Below are 14,027 nucleotides of genomic sequence, written 5' to 3' on the forward strand. Positions count from 1 at the left end.
GAAAATACTTGCAAACAAAACAACTGACAAAGGATTAATCTCCAAAATATACAAACAGCTCATGCAGCTCAATATCAAAAAAAAAACCCAACCCAATCAAAAAATGGGTGGAAGACCTAAACAGACATTTCTCCAAAGAAGACATACAGATGGCTGACAAACACATGAAAAGTTGCTCAGCGTAACTAATTATTAGAGAAATGCAAATCAAAACTACAATGAGGTATCATCTCACACCAGTCAGAATGACCATCATCAAAAAAATCTACAAACAGTAAATGCTGGAGAGGCTGTGGAGAAAAGGGAACCCTCATGCATTGTTGGTGGGAGTGCAAATTGATACAGCCACTATGGAGAACAGTATGGAGATTCCTTAAAGAACTAAAAATAGAATTACCATATGACCCAGCAGTCCCACTACTGGGCATATACCCTGAGAAAACCATAATTCAAAAGGACACATGTACCCCAGTGTTCATTGCAGCACTATTTACAGTAGCCAGGTCATGGAAATAACGTAAATGTCCATCAACAGAGGAATGGATGAAGAAGATGTGGTACATATGTACAATGGAGTATTAGTCAGCCATAAAAAGGAATGAAACTGGGTCATTTCTAGAGACATGGATGGACCTAGAGACTGTCATACAGAGTGAAGTAAGTCAGAAAGAGAAAAAGAAATATCGTATATTAATGCACATATGTGGAATCTGAAAAAAGTGGTATAGACGATCTTATTTACAAAGCAGAAATAGAGACACAGAGGTAGAGAACAAACATATGGATACCAAGGGGGAAAGGTGGGGATGGGATGAATTGGGAGATTGCCATATGACCCAGAAATTCCACTCCTGTGTATATAGTTGAATTTGAAAAGATACATGCATTCCATCAACCTTTAGTGAATAATTTAATCCATTGCATTGTTAAAGTTTGAAAAATGGTGATATTTCTGATCTTATCATTCCTTCCAAAATTATTAACTGGAATTCTGTAAAGAACTTTCCCTTGTCAGTCAGGGCCATTTGGTTACCCTGAAAAATATCAGTCATATATGAAGGTAGAATGATGCTTAATCTTTTTCCTTTAATAATTAAATGTTGCCAAATTACTGTACGTAGTGGTTGTACCAACTTATGTTGCTACCAGCAACGTATGAAAAGCCTCTTTCACACACTCTCACCGATGCAGTGTTACTAAGCTTTGTGATCTTTTCCAGATATGATGGCTTAATCATGACCTTTCAGTTTAATTTTAATTATGTTTCTTATTATTACATAATGCCTGAATCCTATACTCTTTTAATTTATTTATTTATGGCCGCGTCAGGTCTTGGTTGTGGCGTGCGGGCTGTTCGTTGCAGTGCGTGGGCTCCTGTCTAGTTGTGGCCTGTGGGCTTCTCTCAAGTTGTGGCATGCAGGCTGCAGAGCAGGTGGGCTCTGTAGTTGCGGCGTGGGCTCCAGAGTGCGTGGGCTCTGTAGTTGCGGCACGTGGGCTCTCTAGTTGTGGTGCGTGGGCTCTCTAGTTGTGGTGCATGGGCTCAGTAGTTGCAGCACGCAGGCATAGATGCCCTGCGGCATGTGGGAATCCCAGTTCCCCGAAGAGGGCTCGAACCCGTGTCCCCAGCATTGGAAGGTGGATTCTTAACCACGGGACCACCGGGGAAGTCCCTGAAGCCTCATACTCTATAGTTAATATTCATTGTTCTTCTACTATGAGGAATACTGAAATTATCTAGTAACTGTTCTTTCCCACTCCCTTCATTCTCTTCCTCAATCCAGTTTTAGTTACTACTCTGTTCTTAGTGTTAGTCTTTCGATTTTCATATTTGCTTAAGAGTCTTGGAGCTTGATTTGTAAGCCGCAAGTGGTATCTCTTCTTCCTGGATAGTGCCTGTGAGTCATTCAGTGAGGTTATTCTTTTTTTGTTTGTTTTACATCTTTATTGGAGTATAATTGCTTTACAATGGTGTGTTAGTTTCTGCTTTATAACAAAGTGAATCAGTTATACATATACATATGTTTCCATATCTCTTCCCCCTTGCATCTCCCTCCCTCCCACCCTCCATATCCCACCCCTCTAGGTGGTCACAAAGCACTGAGCTGATCTCCCTGTGCTATGCAGCTGCTTCCCACTAGCTATCTACCTTACGTTTGGTAGTGTATATATGTCCATGCCTCTCTCTCGCTTTGTCCCAGCTTACCCTTCCCCCTCCCTGTGTCCTCAAGTCCGTTCTCTAGTAGGTCTGTGTCTTTATTCCTGTCTTACCCCTAGGTTCTTCATGACATTTTTTTCTTAAATTCCATATATATGTGTTAGCATACAGTATTTGTATTTCTCTTTCTGACTTACTTCACTCTGTATGACAGACTCTAGGTCCATCCACCTCATTACAAATAGCTCAATTTCGTTTCTTTTTATGGCTGAGTAATATTCCATTGTATATATGTGCCACATCTTCTTTATTCAGTGAGTTTATTCTGCTTTCCACTTACTCTCCCTTCTGCTTCTTCTCTCGTAGCTGTATTGTTCCCACACAACATTTGCATGCTGTTTTGTGTCTCTTATCGCCATCAGCCTGAGCTTTTAGTTATGTATCTATAATCCTCATCCCAGCCCCTACCCCCAGACATTATGCTGAAGATTTCCCAAACATTTTCTTGATTGCTGAGGCTTGTTTTCTAGGCCATTCCTCAGGAAAGGTTTGTATCTGTTTATCTATGATATTTGTGCTTTAAAGACTCACATGGTGAGACATGGAGAGGTCTGGGACATCACATGCACAAAATGAGCCATTTCAGTTATCAAACATTTCCTTTATGTACCCTATTAATTATATAGCTTACATGACATTTTCCAGTGAGCCATGCCCCATAAATCTATAAATTCCATGCTTCTTTATAATAAGCAACCTAGATGGACAAGGTACATCCTGCTAAAAGCATTCTGTAGATAAGGACTCTTCCTTTAGTTGAGGTTATTAGTGTCTGTCATCAGCATGTTTACAAGGAGATTTGACTGAATCATCTCTTCTTTTGTTTCCCAGCTACCCCTTTTAAAAATTTTCCTAACATCCCTGGTAATGAGAGAAAATAGATTGTCTTTCCTTGAGAAGCCTAACTGCCCCGTAAGTGTCCTTTAAAAAAGTCCTTCCCTACATGGTACTTTCTTCTACAGCAGCGCTCTATCTAACCTATCTACTGTGTTAATGAGGGTTGCGTGGACAGTGGACCCAGGCAGGCTGCATATTATGAAGCATTAGGGAAGATTTGAGGACAAGAAAACTCTAGTTGTAGCTGTCAAGGGTGAAGTTAGAAAGCATATGCCAGAATCCTGTCTTCCAAGGGAGAGATGATGGATGTAGTAAAAATTGTAAGCTCCGAACTGTATTACCAGTTCAAATGCATAAATGTAGAGAGGGGAAACCAGTACATGGAGAATGGGAGTAGAGGAACTGGAAAATAAGTTAAGCTGCAGGTTTCCAGTCCAGTTCTTGGCTAGGTGACAGAAGGGGGGCCTACAACAGGCCACATACACCTCTCCCTGCTATAGTCAGTGGAGGGCTTTGCTGGACACTCCGTGTCACTCAGAGCCGCAGGACACGTTGCTTGGCAGTCAGAATCACGACGCATCCCAGAGCTGCAGACTCCTGGACCAAAGGAAGAGAAGACCCACCAGCAGGAAGGACCAGAAATGGCACTTTTCCATTTCCCTGCAAACCTGGAATTTCTTTACAACAAACATCTTAAGGAATAAGCAGAAGAATCTAGGAGCATCATGTATCACAGTCCCAGTACTTAGTGGTGGCAGAGGTCTGGGACAGGGCTTTCCCAAGCCTAGAGCCACAGGCACACTTGTCTCAGATGCTGGTAGAGGGCTTATATGGGCAACCACACTCAGCCTGGAAACCTGGGATAGCACAGCTGTTATCCACCTGTCTTGCTGTCACTATTGCAGGACAGGCCCCAAGAGGGTTGCATTGGTTTATAAATCCTAAATACTCCTTTACTGTCCTTGGGATAAAGCAGAAGCCCTAGAGGAGTGTTGAGGTCAAAGCAAGGATAGCAAGTCCAACACCTGATTTCTAATCCAAGGGAGTTCAGCAGAATCAAGATTATGGGACTAAATTGGTAAGGAAATGTTGAGAATTCAGAAAAGCTACATGGAAGTACTGTATTGGGTGGCCAAGAAGAATGCTAGCTACAAAATGAGGCCACCAGCGACATCTTTTTAGGGAGTTCCTATGCAAATTCAGTAGATGGATCACAGGTATTTGAAGTAGAGGAGTGGATTTTCTCTGGGAAAGCCTTTCCTCTAGTCTTCTTCCTACATCTGACACGTCTGAGCTCCTCCACTGCCCTTATTTTTTTTAATTAATTTTTTTTTTTTTTGCGGTACGCGGGCCTCTCACTGTTGCAGCCTGTCCCGTTGCGGAGCACAGGCTCCGGACGCGCGGGCTCAGCGGCCATGGCTCACGGGCCCAGCTGCTCCGCGGCATGTGGGATCTTCCCGGACCGGGGCACGAACCCGTGTCCCCTGCGTCGGCAGGCGGACTCTCAACCACTGCGCCACCAGGGAAGCCCTGCCCTTATATTTTTGAGGATTATGGTGGCAAGACTGCGAAGTGGATGACACCAGATGAATGCTTCAGCATGTTTAATACCACTGTTGCCTGTAAGGATTATGTTTCCTATAATAAGTGATCTGAGACTACTTAGCTGTACATCCATGGTGAGTAATCCCCTATATACAGTTCCTAGATGCCACAGATCCTGCCATCTCTTTATCTCCCATAATATAGATACGATGTTCTTTTTCTTAAATAATTACAATATGAGTGTATATAGCAATGGTAGGCATAAATGTGTGCTATATAAAATATGTTTATTTGAAATATTAAACAATTCCTACTATTCCTATGAGGATTCCTAAAATATTTCTTTTTCTAGGAATCAGAAGGGATAGACTGCATGGATTTTGGGCAAATAATTCTGCAAGGAAAGGATGAATCCCCTCCACTTACACTTGGAGTCAGACAGAGTCACCTAGTTGAAGATGCTCTGCGTCAGTTAAGCCAAGCTGAAGTCACTGACCTCCGGAAAATATCAGTGATGCAGTAAAAAGCCTCCTTGGATACGTTTACCAATGTGGGAGGGAAACATTTATATAACGTAGCACAGGAAGAGCCCATGTTTGCAACTATAGTTATCAGCCTAATGGTTTCCAGGATTCCTTGCTTCCCCTTCAGAGAAAAGCTATGGGGTGTTTAACTGAACACTGGGGCTATGAGTTAACTATTAGTTACCTATGGCTACAGAAATGCTGCTTAATGAACCGTCCCAAAGCACAGTGACTTAAAATAATAATTGTATAGATCTGCGATTCAGCTGAGGGTCTGCTAATCTAAGTTGAGCTCATCTGGGTGGCTTTGCAGGTTATGTCTATACTTGTGTACTTGTTTGCGAGTTAGCTAGGGATTGGCTGATCTAGGCTAGGCCTGCCTACGGCAGTTTGGCCCGGGGCCCTGGTTCCTACGTCTTCCATCTTCTTCCTGGGACCCGCAAACATGTTCTCACAGCGTTGTCAGAGGTACAAGACAGGAAGCCCAGTCACATGACAAACATTGCTTTAGTCAAAGCAAGTCACATGGCTGAGCTCAGGTCAAGGGCTGGCAAAATATACTCAGGCTCTTTAATGAGGGGAACTGCAAAGTCACACACAAGAGACCTGGGTCAAGGAGGGGTGGAGAATTGGGGCTGTGAATGCGATCAGCAAGCAGCAGGTGCAACAGGTACTTATCCTACCTTTTGGCTCTAGTTTTAGTCGTAGACTTTCCAGTATATTGGTTCCAGTTCTCGGCATCCTTCACTTCACCCTTTGTGGGCACCTGTAGGGTTTTCACTGTGCGGTACCTCAGATCGTTTGCCCACAGAATAATGACTAACTTTGTAGGTGAGGGCTGGCATCTGTCCAGAAGGGAGGGACTTTTCCTGATATCAGCCACGAGGGGAAGAGTTAAGTTCTCAGAGAAGTCAGAACCTGAGGGTGGGCCTCAGAGAGGAGAGGTATGCTCCCCAGCATAGGGACTCTAATGGAAAACACAGAAACTATTTTATAAGCCAGACTCTCTAGTTGTTGTCTCCCTCTGTACCTATTTTCCTTCAAATCTTCATTATGAGGAAATCAATAGAAAATGATTCTGCCTGCAGGAGATGACAAAGAGGTAAGAAGGCAAACTTCAAGACAAATCCAATCAAAATATAGACTCTGAACAAGGCAAGGTTGTCAAGGCCCTTTATGAGCAGGTCCTGACCGTGGCAAAGGTGGACTTGCTAGTGTAAATGAGCAGAAATAGGAAAATCAGAAGCAAGTTTAATTTATTATTGGGATCTCTGGATGGAATGTGAGGCAGGCCCTTGGAGATGATGGACAGTGGCCAAGGAGTTGGTTGATCACAGTGCCAGTAAGTAAGATCTTCTAGGCAAACAGAAGAGAAAGAGAACTCTTAGTGAAGCTTGCTGAGACTTGTATTAAAAAGATAAAAAGAAACAGACAGAAAGGGAAGGATGGAAGGAGTAGTTAGAGAGGTAGTAGGAAACCCAGGACAGCACTCAAGTACAAAGCCCAGAGATAGACTTTAGAAAAGAGGGACCTGTTCTTATTGACGCCCACAAGAGCATTCTGGGCAGTCAGCTCTGAAGGTTCCTACAAAGGTGTCATGCCCAGGCTGATGGGGAGGGCTGTTTATCTTAAGTCCTAATGAGGGGAGAGGCAGGAGAAACCAAATAATTGTTGACTGGAGCCCAAGTTTTAAAGCCTGAATGATGAGAGGAAGATAAACAAGATAGAAGAATTGAGGAACTTAGTGGCCCAGGGGTTTGAAGCACATCAAAATTTGGTTCAAGACACTGGTCGACATAACTGGAGAACGCTGAGCCTCGCTAGAATCCCGCTTCACTTGGTTCACGTAGCCGTGGAAGGGACCCATGCACTCACTATTCAGTAATCTGACAGTAACTAGGTTCATGGCATCCGCTGCTCAGAAGCAGATTGAGGGAGAGCAGAGCACAGTTAGGTAAGGAGAGCAGATTCTGGGAATCCTGGTGATGGCAGGTTTGAAACTTTTCCGTAAAGGTCAAGGCATTATATTTTAAATCTGGACCTGGGACTGTGTTCTCTTTCCTCAGGTTGAATTTATTAAAGAAATTCGTCCTGTGGGAGAAGGGGTGCAGTCCGAGTTCTTCCACCGTATATTTGAAGATATGACCAAGAAAGAATATGGGATGTTCATATATCCTGAAGAGGGTTCCTACGTGCGGTTTCCTGTCAATGTAAGTTTTTTATTTGTTTTCTTATGGTTTTTCAGAACGAAAAAAGTATACCATATACTGTAACACGAACACAACATATACTAATGTGAAATTAGGTCACATAAAGCCTTGCTACTCAAAACACTCTGCACAGCGCAGAAGCTCCAGCGTTACCTGGAGCTGTTAGAAAAGCAGAATCGCAGGCCCAGATTTTTTTTTTTTTTTTGCGGTACGCGGGCCTCTCACTGCTGTGGCCTCTCCCGTTGCGGAGCACAGGCTCTGGACGCGCAGGCTCAGTGGCCATGGCTCACGGGCCCAGCCGCTCCGCGGCATGTGGGATCTTCCCGGACCGGGGCACGAACCCGTGTCCCCTGCATCGGCAGGCGGGCTCTCAACCACTGCGCCACCAGGGAAGCCCTGTTTTGTATCTTTCTGAGAAAGAATGAACCTCTAAAAGATAGGAATGGCCAAGGTGTGCCAGTGGTAGGATTTTTATCAATCAACAAGTTTTGCTGACTGTTTCTTGAGGTTCCCACATTGTATTAAATATTGTAGAAGATTCAAGTTAGTGTGTAACACAGTCTCTTTCCTCTTGAAATTTTTATATATGTAGATGGAGTGATAAGACTAAAACACCAGGAACTTCAGCAATTTTTTGAAATTATAGGCTGCTGATTTTAAGTGTAATAGTTGTTGAGAAACACGGTAGGATAGGGAAGGAAGCAACCATGTGGGATTAGAAGCCCAGAGTTCTAGTCTTGAGTGCTGATGGCTGTGTAATTTAGCCTCTCTGAGTTTTCAGTTTCCTCACCTATAAAACAGCTGTCATAATTTCTGTTCTGCCTGCTTTCCAGAGCTGCTGTGAGATTAAAACAAGGTATATCAAAGTGTGAAGCACCATGAAAACTTTAGGGCACTATACAAATTTAAGAGATTTCATCAGGACTTTTTCCTTCCTTTCCACAGACCCTCACAGTCAACGGCATCGGTCACCTTCCCTGACCCATATGCTTATCCCTGTAAGCACGTCTTATCCCTGTAAGCACGTCTAGGTCGAGGCTGCATCACAGGGGAACACTCCTCTGGCACACACCTGACATGCCTGGTGCCCACTGCAGGTGTAGATAAAGTGTACCCTTCCTTCCTGGTGTCATTTTTGTACATGAATTTGAAGACAAAGACTGTAAAATTAAATAGTGAAAACCTTGGTTTATAAGGCTATCTGAGCATGTTTTTTCATATTCCAGATGTGCTATTAGTAACAAAATGCAAATTCATTTATTCAGTATCCTGAACTGTTAAAATTTGTATTTTAGCTTATGGAAGAAATTTACTTTGTATTATAGCCTGTGTAAGAACCTCAAATTTTGATTTTCCTGAAGCCCATTTTGTTTCTAATTTCTGACTTTTAGAAAAGGGAAGCAAACCTTTTTTTTTACTAATCTAATTATCCCTTTGGATTATTGATTATTTATAATACATTAAGGATTTTTTTCCTTCTCCTTTTCCCCCCTAAATTTGGGAAGAAGAGATATTTCCTCTTTGGGATGCTGTGTGGACTCTATTGTACAATTTTAACGTTGTCAACCTCCCTTTCCCACTGGGTCTGTTTAAGAAACTTCTGGACCAAGAGCCATCATTAGAAGATTTAGAAGAACTCAGTCCTCTTTTGGGGAAGTAAGTAAATATAATGGCTTTTCTAGGACTATATATGGAGTCAGTCTCAGTAGTTTAAATATAAATAATGTTATACACACAGACAAGGTCTTCAGTTTCAATAATTGTGCATGCTCTTTAGATGAATTTGGATTTTGGCATGACTTATAATCAAGTAAACATTTAGAAATGGAGAAAAGCCAAATGCCCCTTAATTATCAACCAGCACAGTAAACGGAGCTCTGGCCTGGTCTCTCGAACTTATCCAGATGGAAGCAGTCGCTTTGGATAGTACATGATCTTCTTAATGAGAATCATGCATGCTATATTTGTTTTAAATAAATCCTAGTTAATCATTTCATTTATTTGAATAAATCAGCGTGTCATCAGCTTTATTTTTTAAGGTTTGAAAAATACTTGTTCTAAGTTAAAAGGCAAACTATATCCTGTGAGGAAAATACTGGGAACACACATGACAGACAAAGGATTAGTATCTCTCATGCATAGATATAGATATAGATATAGATATGGCTGTGTGTGTGTGTATATATAATAATAAAATGAAAATATGCTCAACCTCTCTAGTAATCAAGAAAATGCAAATGCAAATGAGATATTTGTCTGCTTACAGATTGACAACTGTTAAAAGTTTCTCATAAAATGTAGAGTTGGCAGCAGATGGGGGGGAGGTATTCTCTTCTCATGTATTGTTATCGGAAGAATAAACTGGCTAGATTGACGCCATGTGCTCTGACAGTGTAGAGCAGGGTTTTTCAACCTCGGCAATACTGACATTTTGGGCTGGATAATTCTTTGTTGTGGAGCGCTGACCTGGACATCGTAGGAATGTTTAGCAGCCTATGGGGTTGCTACCCACTAGATGCCAGTAGCAAAACTCCCTTCAGTCGTTAACAACCAAAGATGTCTCCAGATTTTGCCAAATGTTCCCTGGGGGACAAAACCACCCCCGGTTGAGAATGACTGGTCTAGAGGAAGGGGCTCCTTTTTATAATTTCCACCACGACGCAGCAGTGTCTGTGTTAGCAGTGGGTCTACCAATCAAACCATAAATAGAGGTTAGTTCCAGGAAGAGGGAGTGGGTAGGTGGAGGAGAAGAAATTTACATGGCATTTTACACATTTCTAAGTTGTCCACAACTTTTTCCATTGAACATTTATTTCTTTTGAAATTTTACAAGAATAATAAATACAATGTTTTAAACCAAATAAGAAGTTCTAAATGATGAAGCTGATGCATTAAAGAAGTACTTGGCATACGTTTTTCTGTGAGTACTAATGAAAGCCAGATTATAGTTTAGATTTAATGTTTTTTTTTTGTTTTTTGCAGTACACGGGCCCCTCACTGTTGTGGCCTCTCCCGTTGCGGAGCACAGGCTCCGGACGCACAGGCTCAGCGGCCATGGCTCACGGGCCCAGTCGCTCCGCAGCACGTGGGATCTTCCCAGACCGAGGCACGAACCCGTGTCCTCCGCATCGGCAGGCGGACTCTCAACCACTGCGCCACCAGGGAAGCCCCAGTCTTCTCTCTTAATGGGAAACTTTTGCTTCAGTCCAGTGGTTCTTTTTTTTTTTTAATTTATTTTATTTATTTATTTTTGGCCGTGTTGGGTCTTCGTTGCTGCGCCCGGGCTTTCTCTAGTTGTGGCGAGCGGGGGCTACTCTTCGTTGCAGTGCATGGGCTTCTCATTGCGGTGGCTTCTCTTGTTGTGGAGCATGGGCTCTAGGCGCGTGGGCTTCAGTAGTTGTGGCACACGGGCTCAGTAGTTGTGGCTCGTGGGCTCTAGAGTGCAGGATCAGTAGTTGTGGTGCATAGGCTTAGTTGTTCTGTGACATGTGGGATCTTCCCGGACCAGGGCTCGAACCTGTGTCCTCTGCATTGGCAGGTGGATTCTTAACCACTGCGCTACCAGGGAAGCCCAGTCCAGTGGTTCTGTTGGCTGTACGTTCAGTGAGTTCACTTACATTTTCCTACCCCTGGCTTTTTCTTGGGCTTTTCCCCCTGCCTAGAATGGCACCCAGCTCATCTCCTTGAGAACTGACTAGCCAGCTGTGACCTCTGAAGCTTCCCTGTCACCCCAGCCTCTCTCCCTGCCTTGAGTTAGCTCCTCATACTTCCTAGCTGAGCTAAACTAAACTTCCTTGTATCTTGCTGTTATATTTTCAGGTATATAATTTCCCCTCAACTAGATCATGAACTCACTAGATCAAGGACCAAGACCAAATGTCATGATTTTTTTTCACTCCACATGGTCCCATGTAGTTCTCTTTGCACAAGGGGACCCAATACATATTTGTTGAGTGAAGTGACTGATTTCTTCCGTTTCATTTTAAGTTTTGCTCTTCCTATGAACTCTCTTAACCAAAGTTTATTTCTTTTTAGTTTTTCTTACAGGAAATGAAAGGCTGCATGTAAAAGGCATACGGAAGGTGGGAATCCTATTTCGCTGTCCTGAAACTTTCAGTGAAAGAGATTTCTCAAGATCACTGACCTGTCATAATATTCTGGACCTCCCTAAATATTCTGCAATGGAAAGAATGGAGGAAGCACTTCAAGTAGCCATCAACAGCAACAAAGGATTTATGTCACCCACGGTCACAGAGTCATAGTGACCTTTGAGAGGCTCAGATCTCAGGTTCTCTCACCCTTCGATCCTTCTGTTTTTCTTAGTACAAAGTGTTGACGGATTTTAGTTAGAATAAGCTGACAAATGCTGGGATAAACAATAACATGATGAGTCAAGGATAACATTTTTAATGAATCAACATTTCCTGATCCTTAAACTTGCTATGAGAATGCTTGCTTTTTACTGAATTACTTCCTGAACAATAATTATCATTTAAAAATATACTAAATGTTAAAAGCTAACAGATATTTTTAAAAAACTGTACATCTAGGGGGCTTCCCTGGTGGCGCAGTGGTTGAGAGTCCGCCTGCCGATGCAGGGGACGCGGGTTCGTGCCCCGGTCCGGGAAGATCCCACCTGCCGCGGAGCGGCTGGGCCCGTGAGCCATGGCCGCTGAGCCTGCACGTGCGGAGCCTGTGCTCCGCAGCGGGAGAGGCCACAACAGTGAGAGGCCCGCATACCGCAAAAAAAAAAAAAATTGTACATCTAATAAACACTGTCTGCAAATATGAAAGACATGCTGAAGTTCAAAAAAATAAAACTATAAACTAATTCAACATGTTTTTGAGGCACATAGATATATATTTTTATATTCTGGAATGTCTCCAGAGTTTTGATTTTAGCCAAACAATCTATTTGAAAAATCTAAATGTTAAGGGATTTATTAATTTAATGAATAATGACTTATGCTAATTGCTGTGTTCCAAGAATCATTCTTTATTTTGGTTAAAGGCTAAGCCCAACAAGGAACTCCCATTTAATTACAGTTGGACAAAAATGAAGAACATGAAATGTTTTCAGCATCATGGTATACAATGAATTAAAGGAGAGATGTAAGTATGGTGGAAATGAATTTTGTGGGCCATTTCTATCTCATGTTAAATTTTAAACTGTACGCTATTCTATAAATGCCTATTGTCATCCCAAACCACACACAGAAGCCTTGTGTCAGTGGTACTTTGGGAAAGGAAGCTGTGGGGTGAAGTTCATACTGGGGTGCTGATGTGGAAAGAGGGCAGGCATCTGAGGACAGACAGAACAGACATAGAGAATGCACCAAGGACACTAGAATGTAAGGTGGTTAGTAGAAACATAAGCCCCCAGCAAATCCCCATAGTTATTTTGGATATATCTAGTTTCTACAATAAATGGAATGAAGGCCCAGATGTATTCTATTTGAATTTTAAGGGAAAAGGTAACTTCTATATCTTAGGGATCCTTAGGCACCTGACTTTTGGGTTGTGTTTTTCAGGCCTTTCAACTCCAACATTACTTTTTCTGTGCAAATGGGTGAACCGTACTAAACATATTAAGAAGAGATAGTACCAATTCTTTATATACTCTTTCAGAAAATAAAGGTAGTGAGAACACTTCCCAATTAATTCTCTGTTGCCAGCGTTACCCTAATACCAAAACCAGATAAAGACATTACAGGCAAAGAAAACTACATGTATCTCTCATATGAACAGACACAAAAATCTTCTACAAAGTTTTAACGTGTCAAACACCCAATAAAATATAAAAAGGATACTACCTTGTGACCAACTGGGATTTAGTCCAGAAATGCATTTGAAAATCCATTATATTTCACTATAATAGAAAAAACAATCACATCATTACCTCAATAGAGGTAGAATAAAACTGACAAAATTCAACAGCCACTCATGCAGGATGAATAGCCACTCATGCAGGATGAATACTCTTGGAAAACTAGGAACTTCCTCAGCCTGATTACTTCATACTTAGTGGTGAAAGACCAAATGCTTTCCTACTAAAATTGGGAACAAGGCCAAGATGTCTGTCATCGCTTCTGTTCAACATCGTACTAGATGTACTAGTCCACACAATAAGGCAAACTAAAACAAAGAAAGGGCATAATGATTAGAAAGGAAACAGTAAAGCTATCTTATTTATAAATTACATGGGTATCCGTAGGATATTCAAAGGGATCCATACAAAAAAACTACTAGAACTATTAAGTAAATATAGAAAGGTGTCAGGATTCAAGGTCAATATAAAAATTAATTGCATTTATATATACTCACAACAATCATACACTGAATTTTTTTAAAGTACCATTTGCAATATCATCAAAAAATAAGAAATACTAAGGATAAATTTAATAAAATATGTTCGACTGTTCCCTGAAAACTTGAAAATATTGCTGAATGAGATTAAAGAAGCTTTAAATTAATGGAGAGAGACATGCTCACGGACAGAAGAATCAATATTATCAGCATGTCAGTTCTTCTGAAACTGATCTAATTTAGTGCAATTTCAAAATCCTTGCAGTCTGTTTTGTAGAAATTGATAAACTGATCTTAAAATGTATATGGAAATGCAAAGGACCTAAAATAGGCAAAACAACATTGAAGAAGGACCATGGTGGAACAGTTGAGTGAACTGATTTTGAGACT

General features: G+C 41.7%; 1 protein-coding gene across 8 annotated transcripts in view; it reads left to right on the forward strand.

Annotated features, from left to right (window-relative positions):
- Positions 1-14,027, forward strand: part of HERC5 (HECT and RLD domain containing E3 ubiquitin protein ligase 5) — a 69,727-nt gene that overhangs the window by 11,842 nt on the left and 43,858 nt on the right. For 2 of the 8 annotated variants that reach the window (XM_029235461.1, XM_029235462.1), the window contains exons 3-6: positions 4,950-6,223; positions 7,188-7,331; positions 11,379-11,619; positions 12,343-12,443. In XM_029235461.1, coding sequence (XP_029091294.1) covers positions 12,416-12,443 — 28 coding nt within the window. In that variant the 5' untranslated portion in view covers positions 4,950-6,223; positions 7,188-7,331; positions 11,379-11,619; positions 12,343-12,415. Of the gene's footprint in view, positions 1-2,445; positions 6,224-7,187; positions 7,332-8,976; positions 8,988-10,708; positions 10,935-11,366; positions 11,620-12,342; positions 12,444-14,027 lie in introns of those variants that run through there. The other 6 variants (XM_029235459.1, XM_029235467.1, XM_029235463.1 and 3 more) reach the window with 5 other exon arrangements.

The sequence above is a fragment of the Monodon monoceros genome, unplaced genomic scaffold, assembly GCF_005190385.1.
Source record: "Monodon monoceros isolate NGI ecotype Baffin Bay Population unplaced genomic scaffold, NGI_Narwhal_1 Super_Scaffold_20, whole genome shotgun sequence".
In the NCBI taxonomy this organism is placed as follows: Eukaryota; Metazoa; Chordata; class Mammalia; order Artiodactyla; family Monodontidae; genus Monodon; species Monodon monoceros.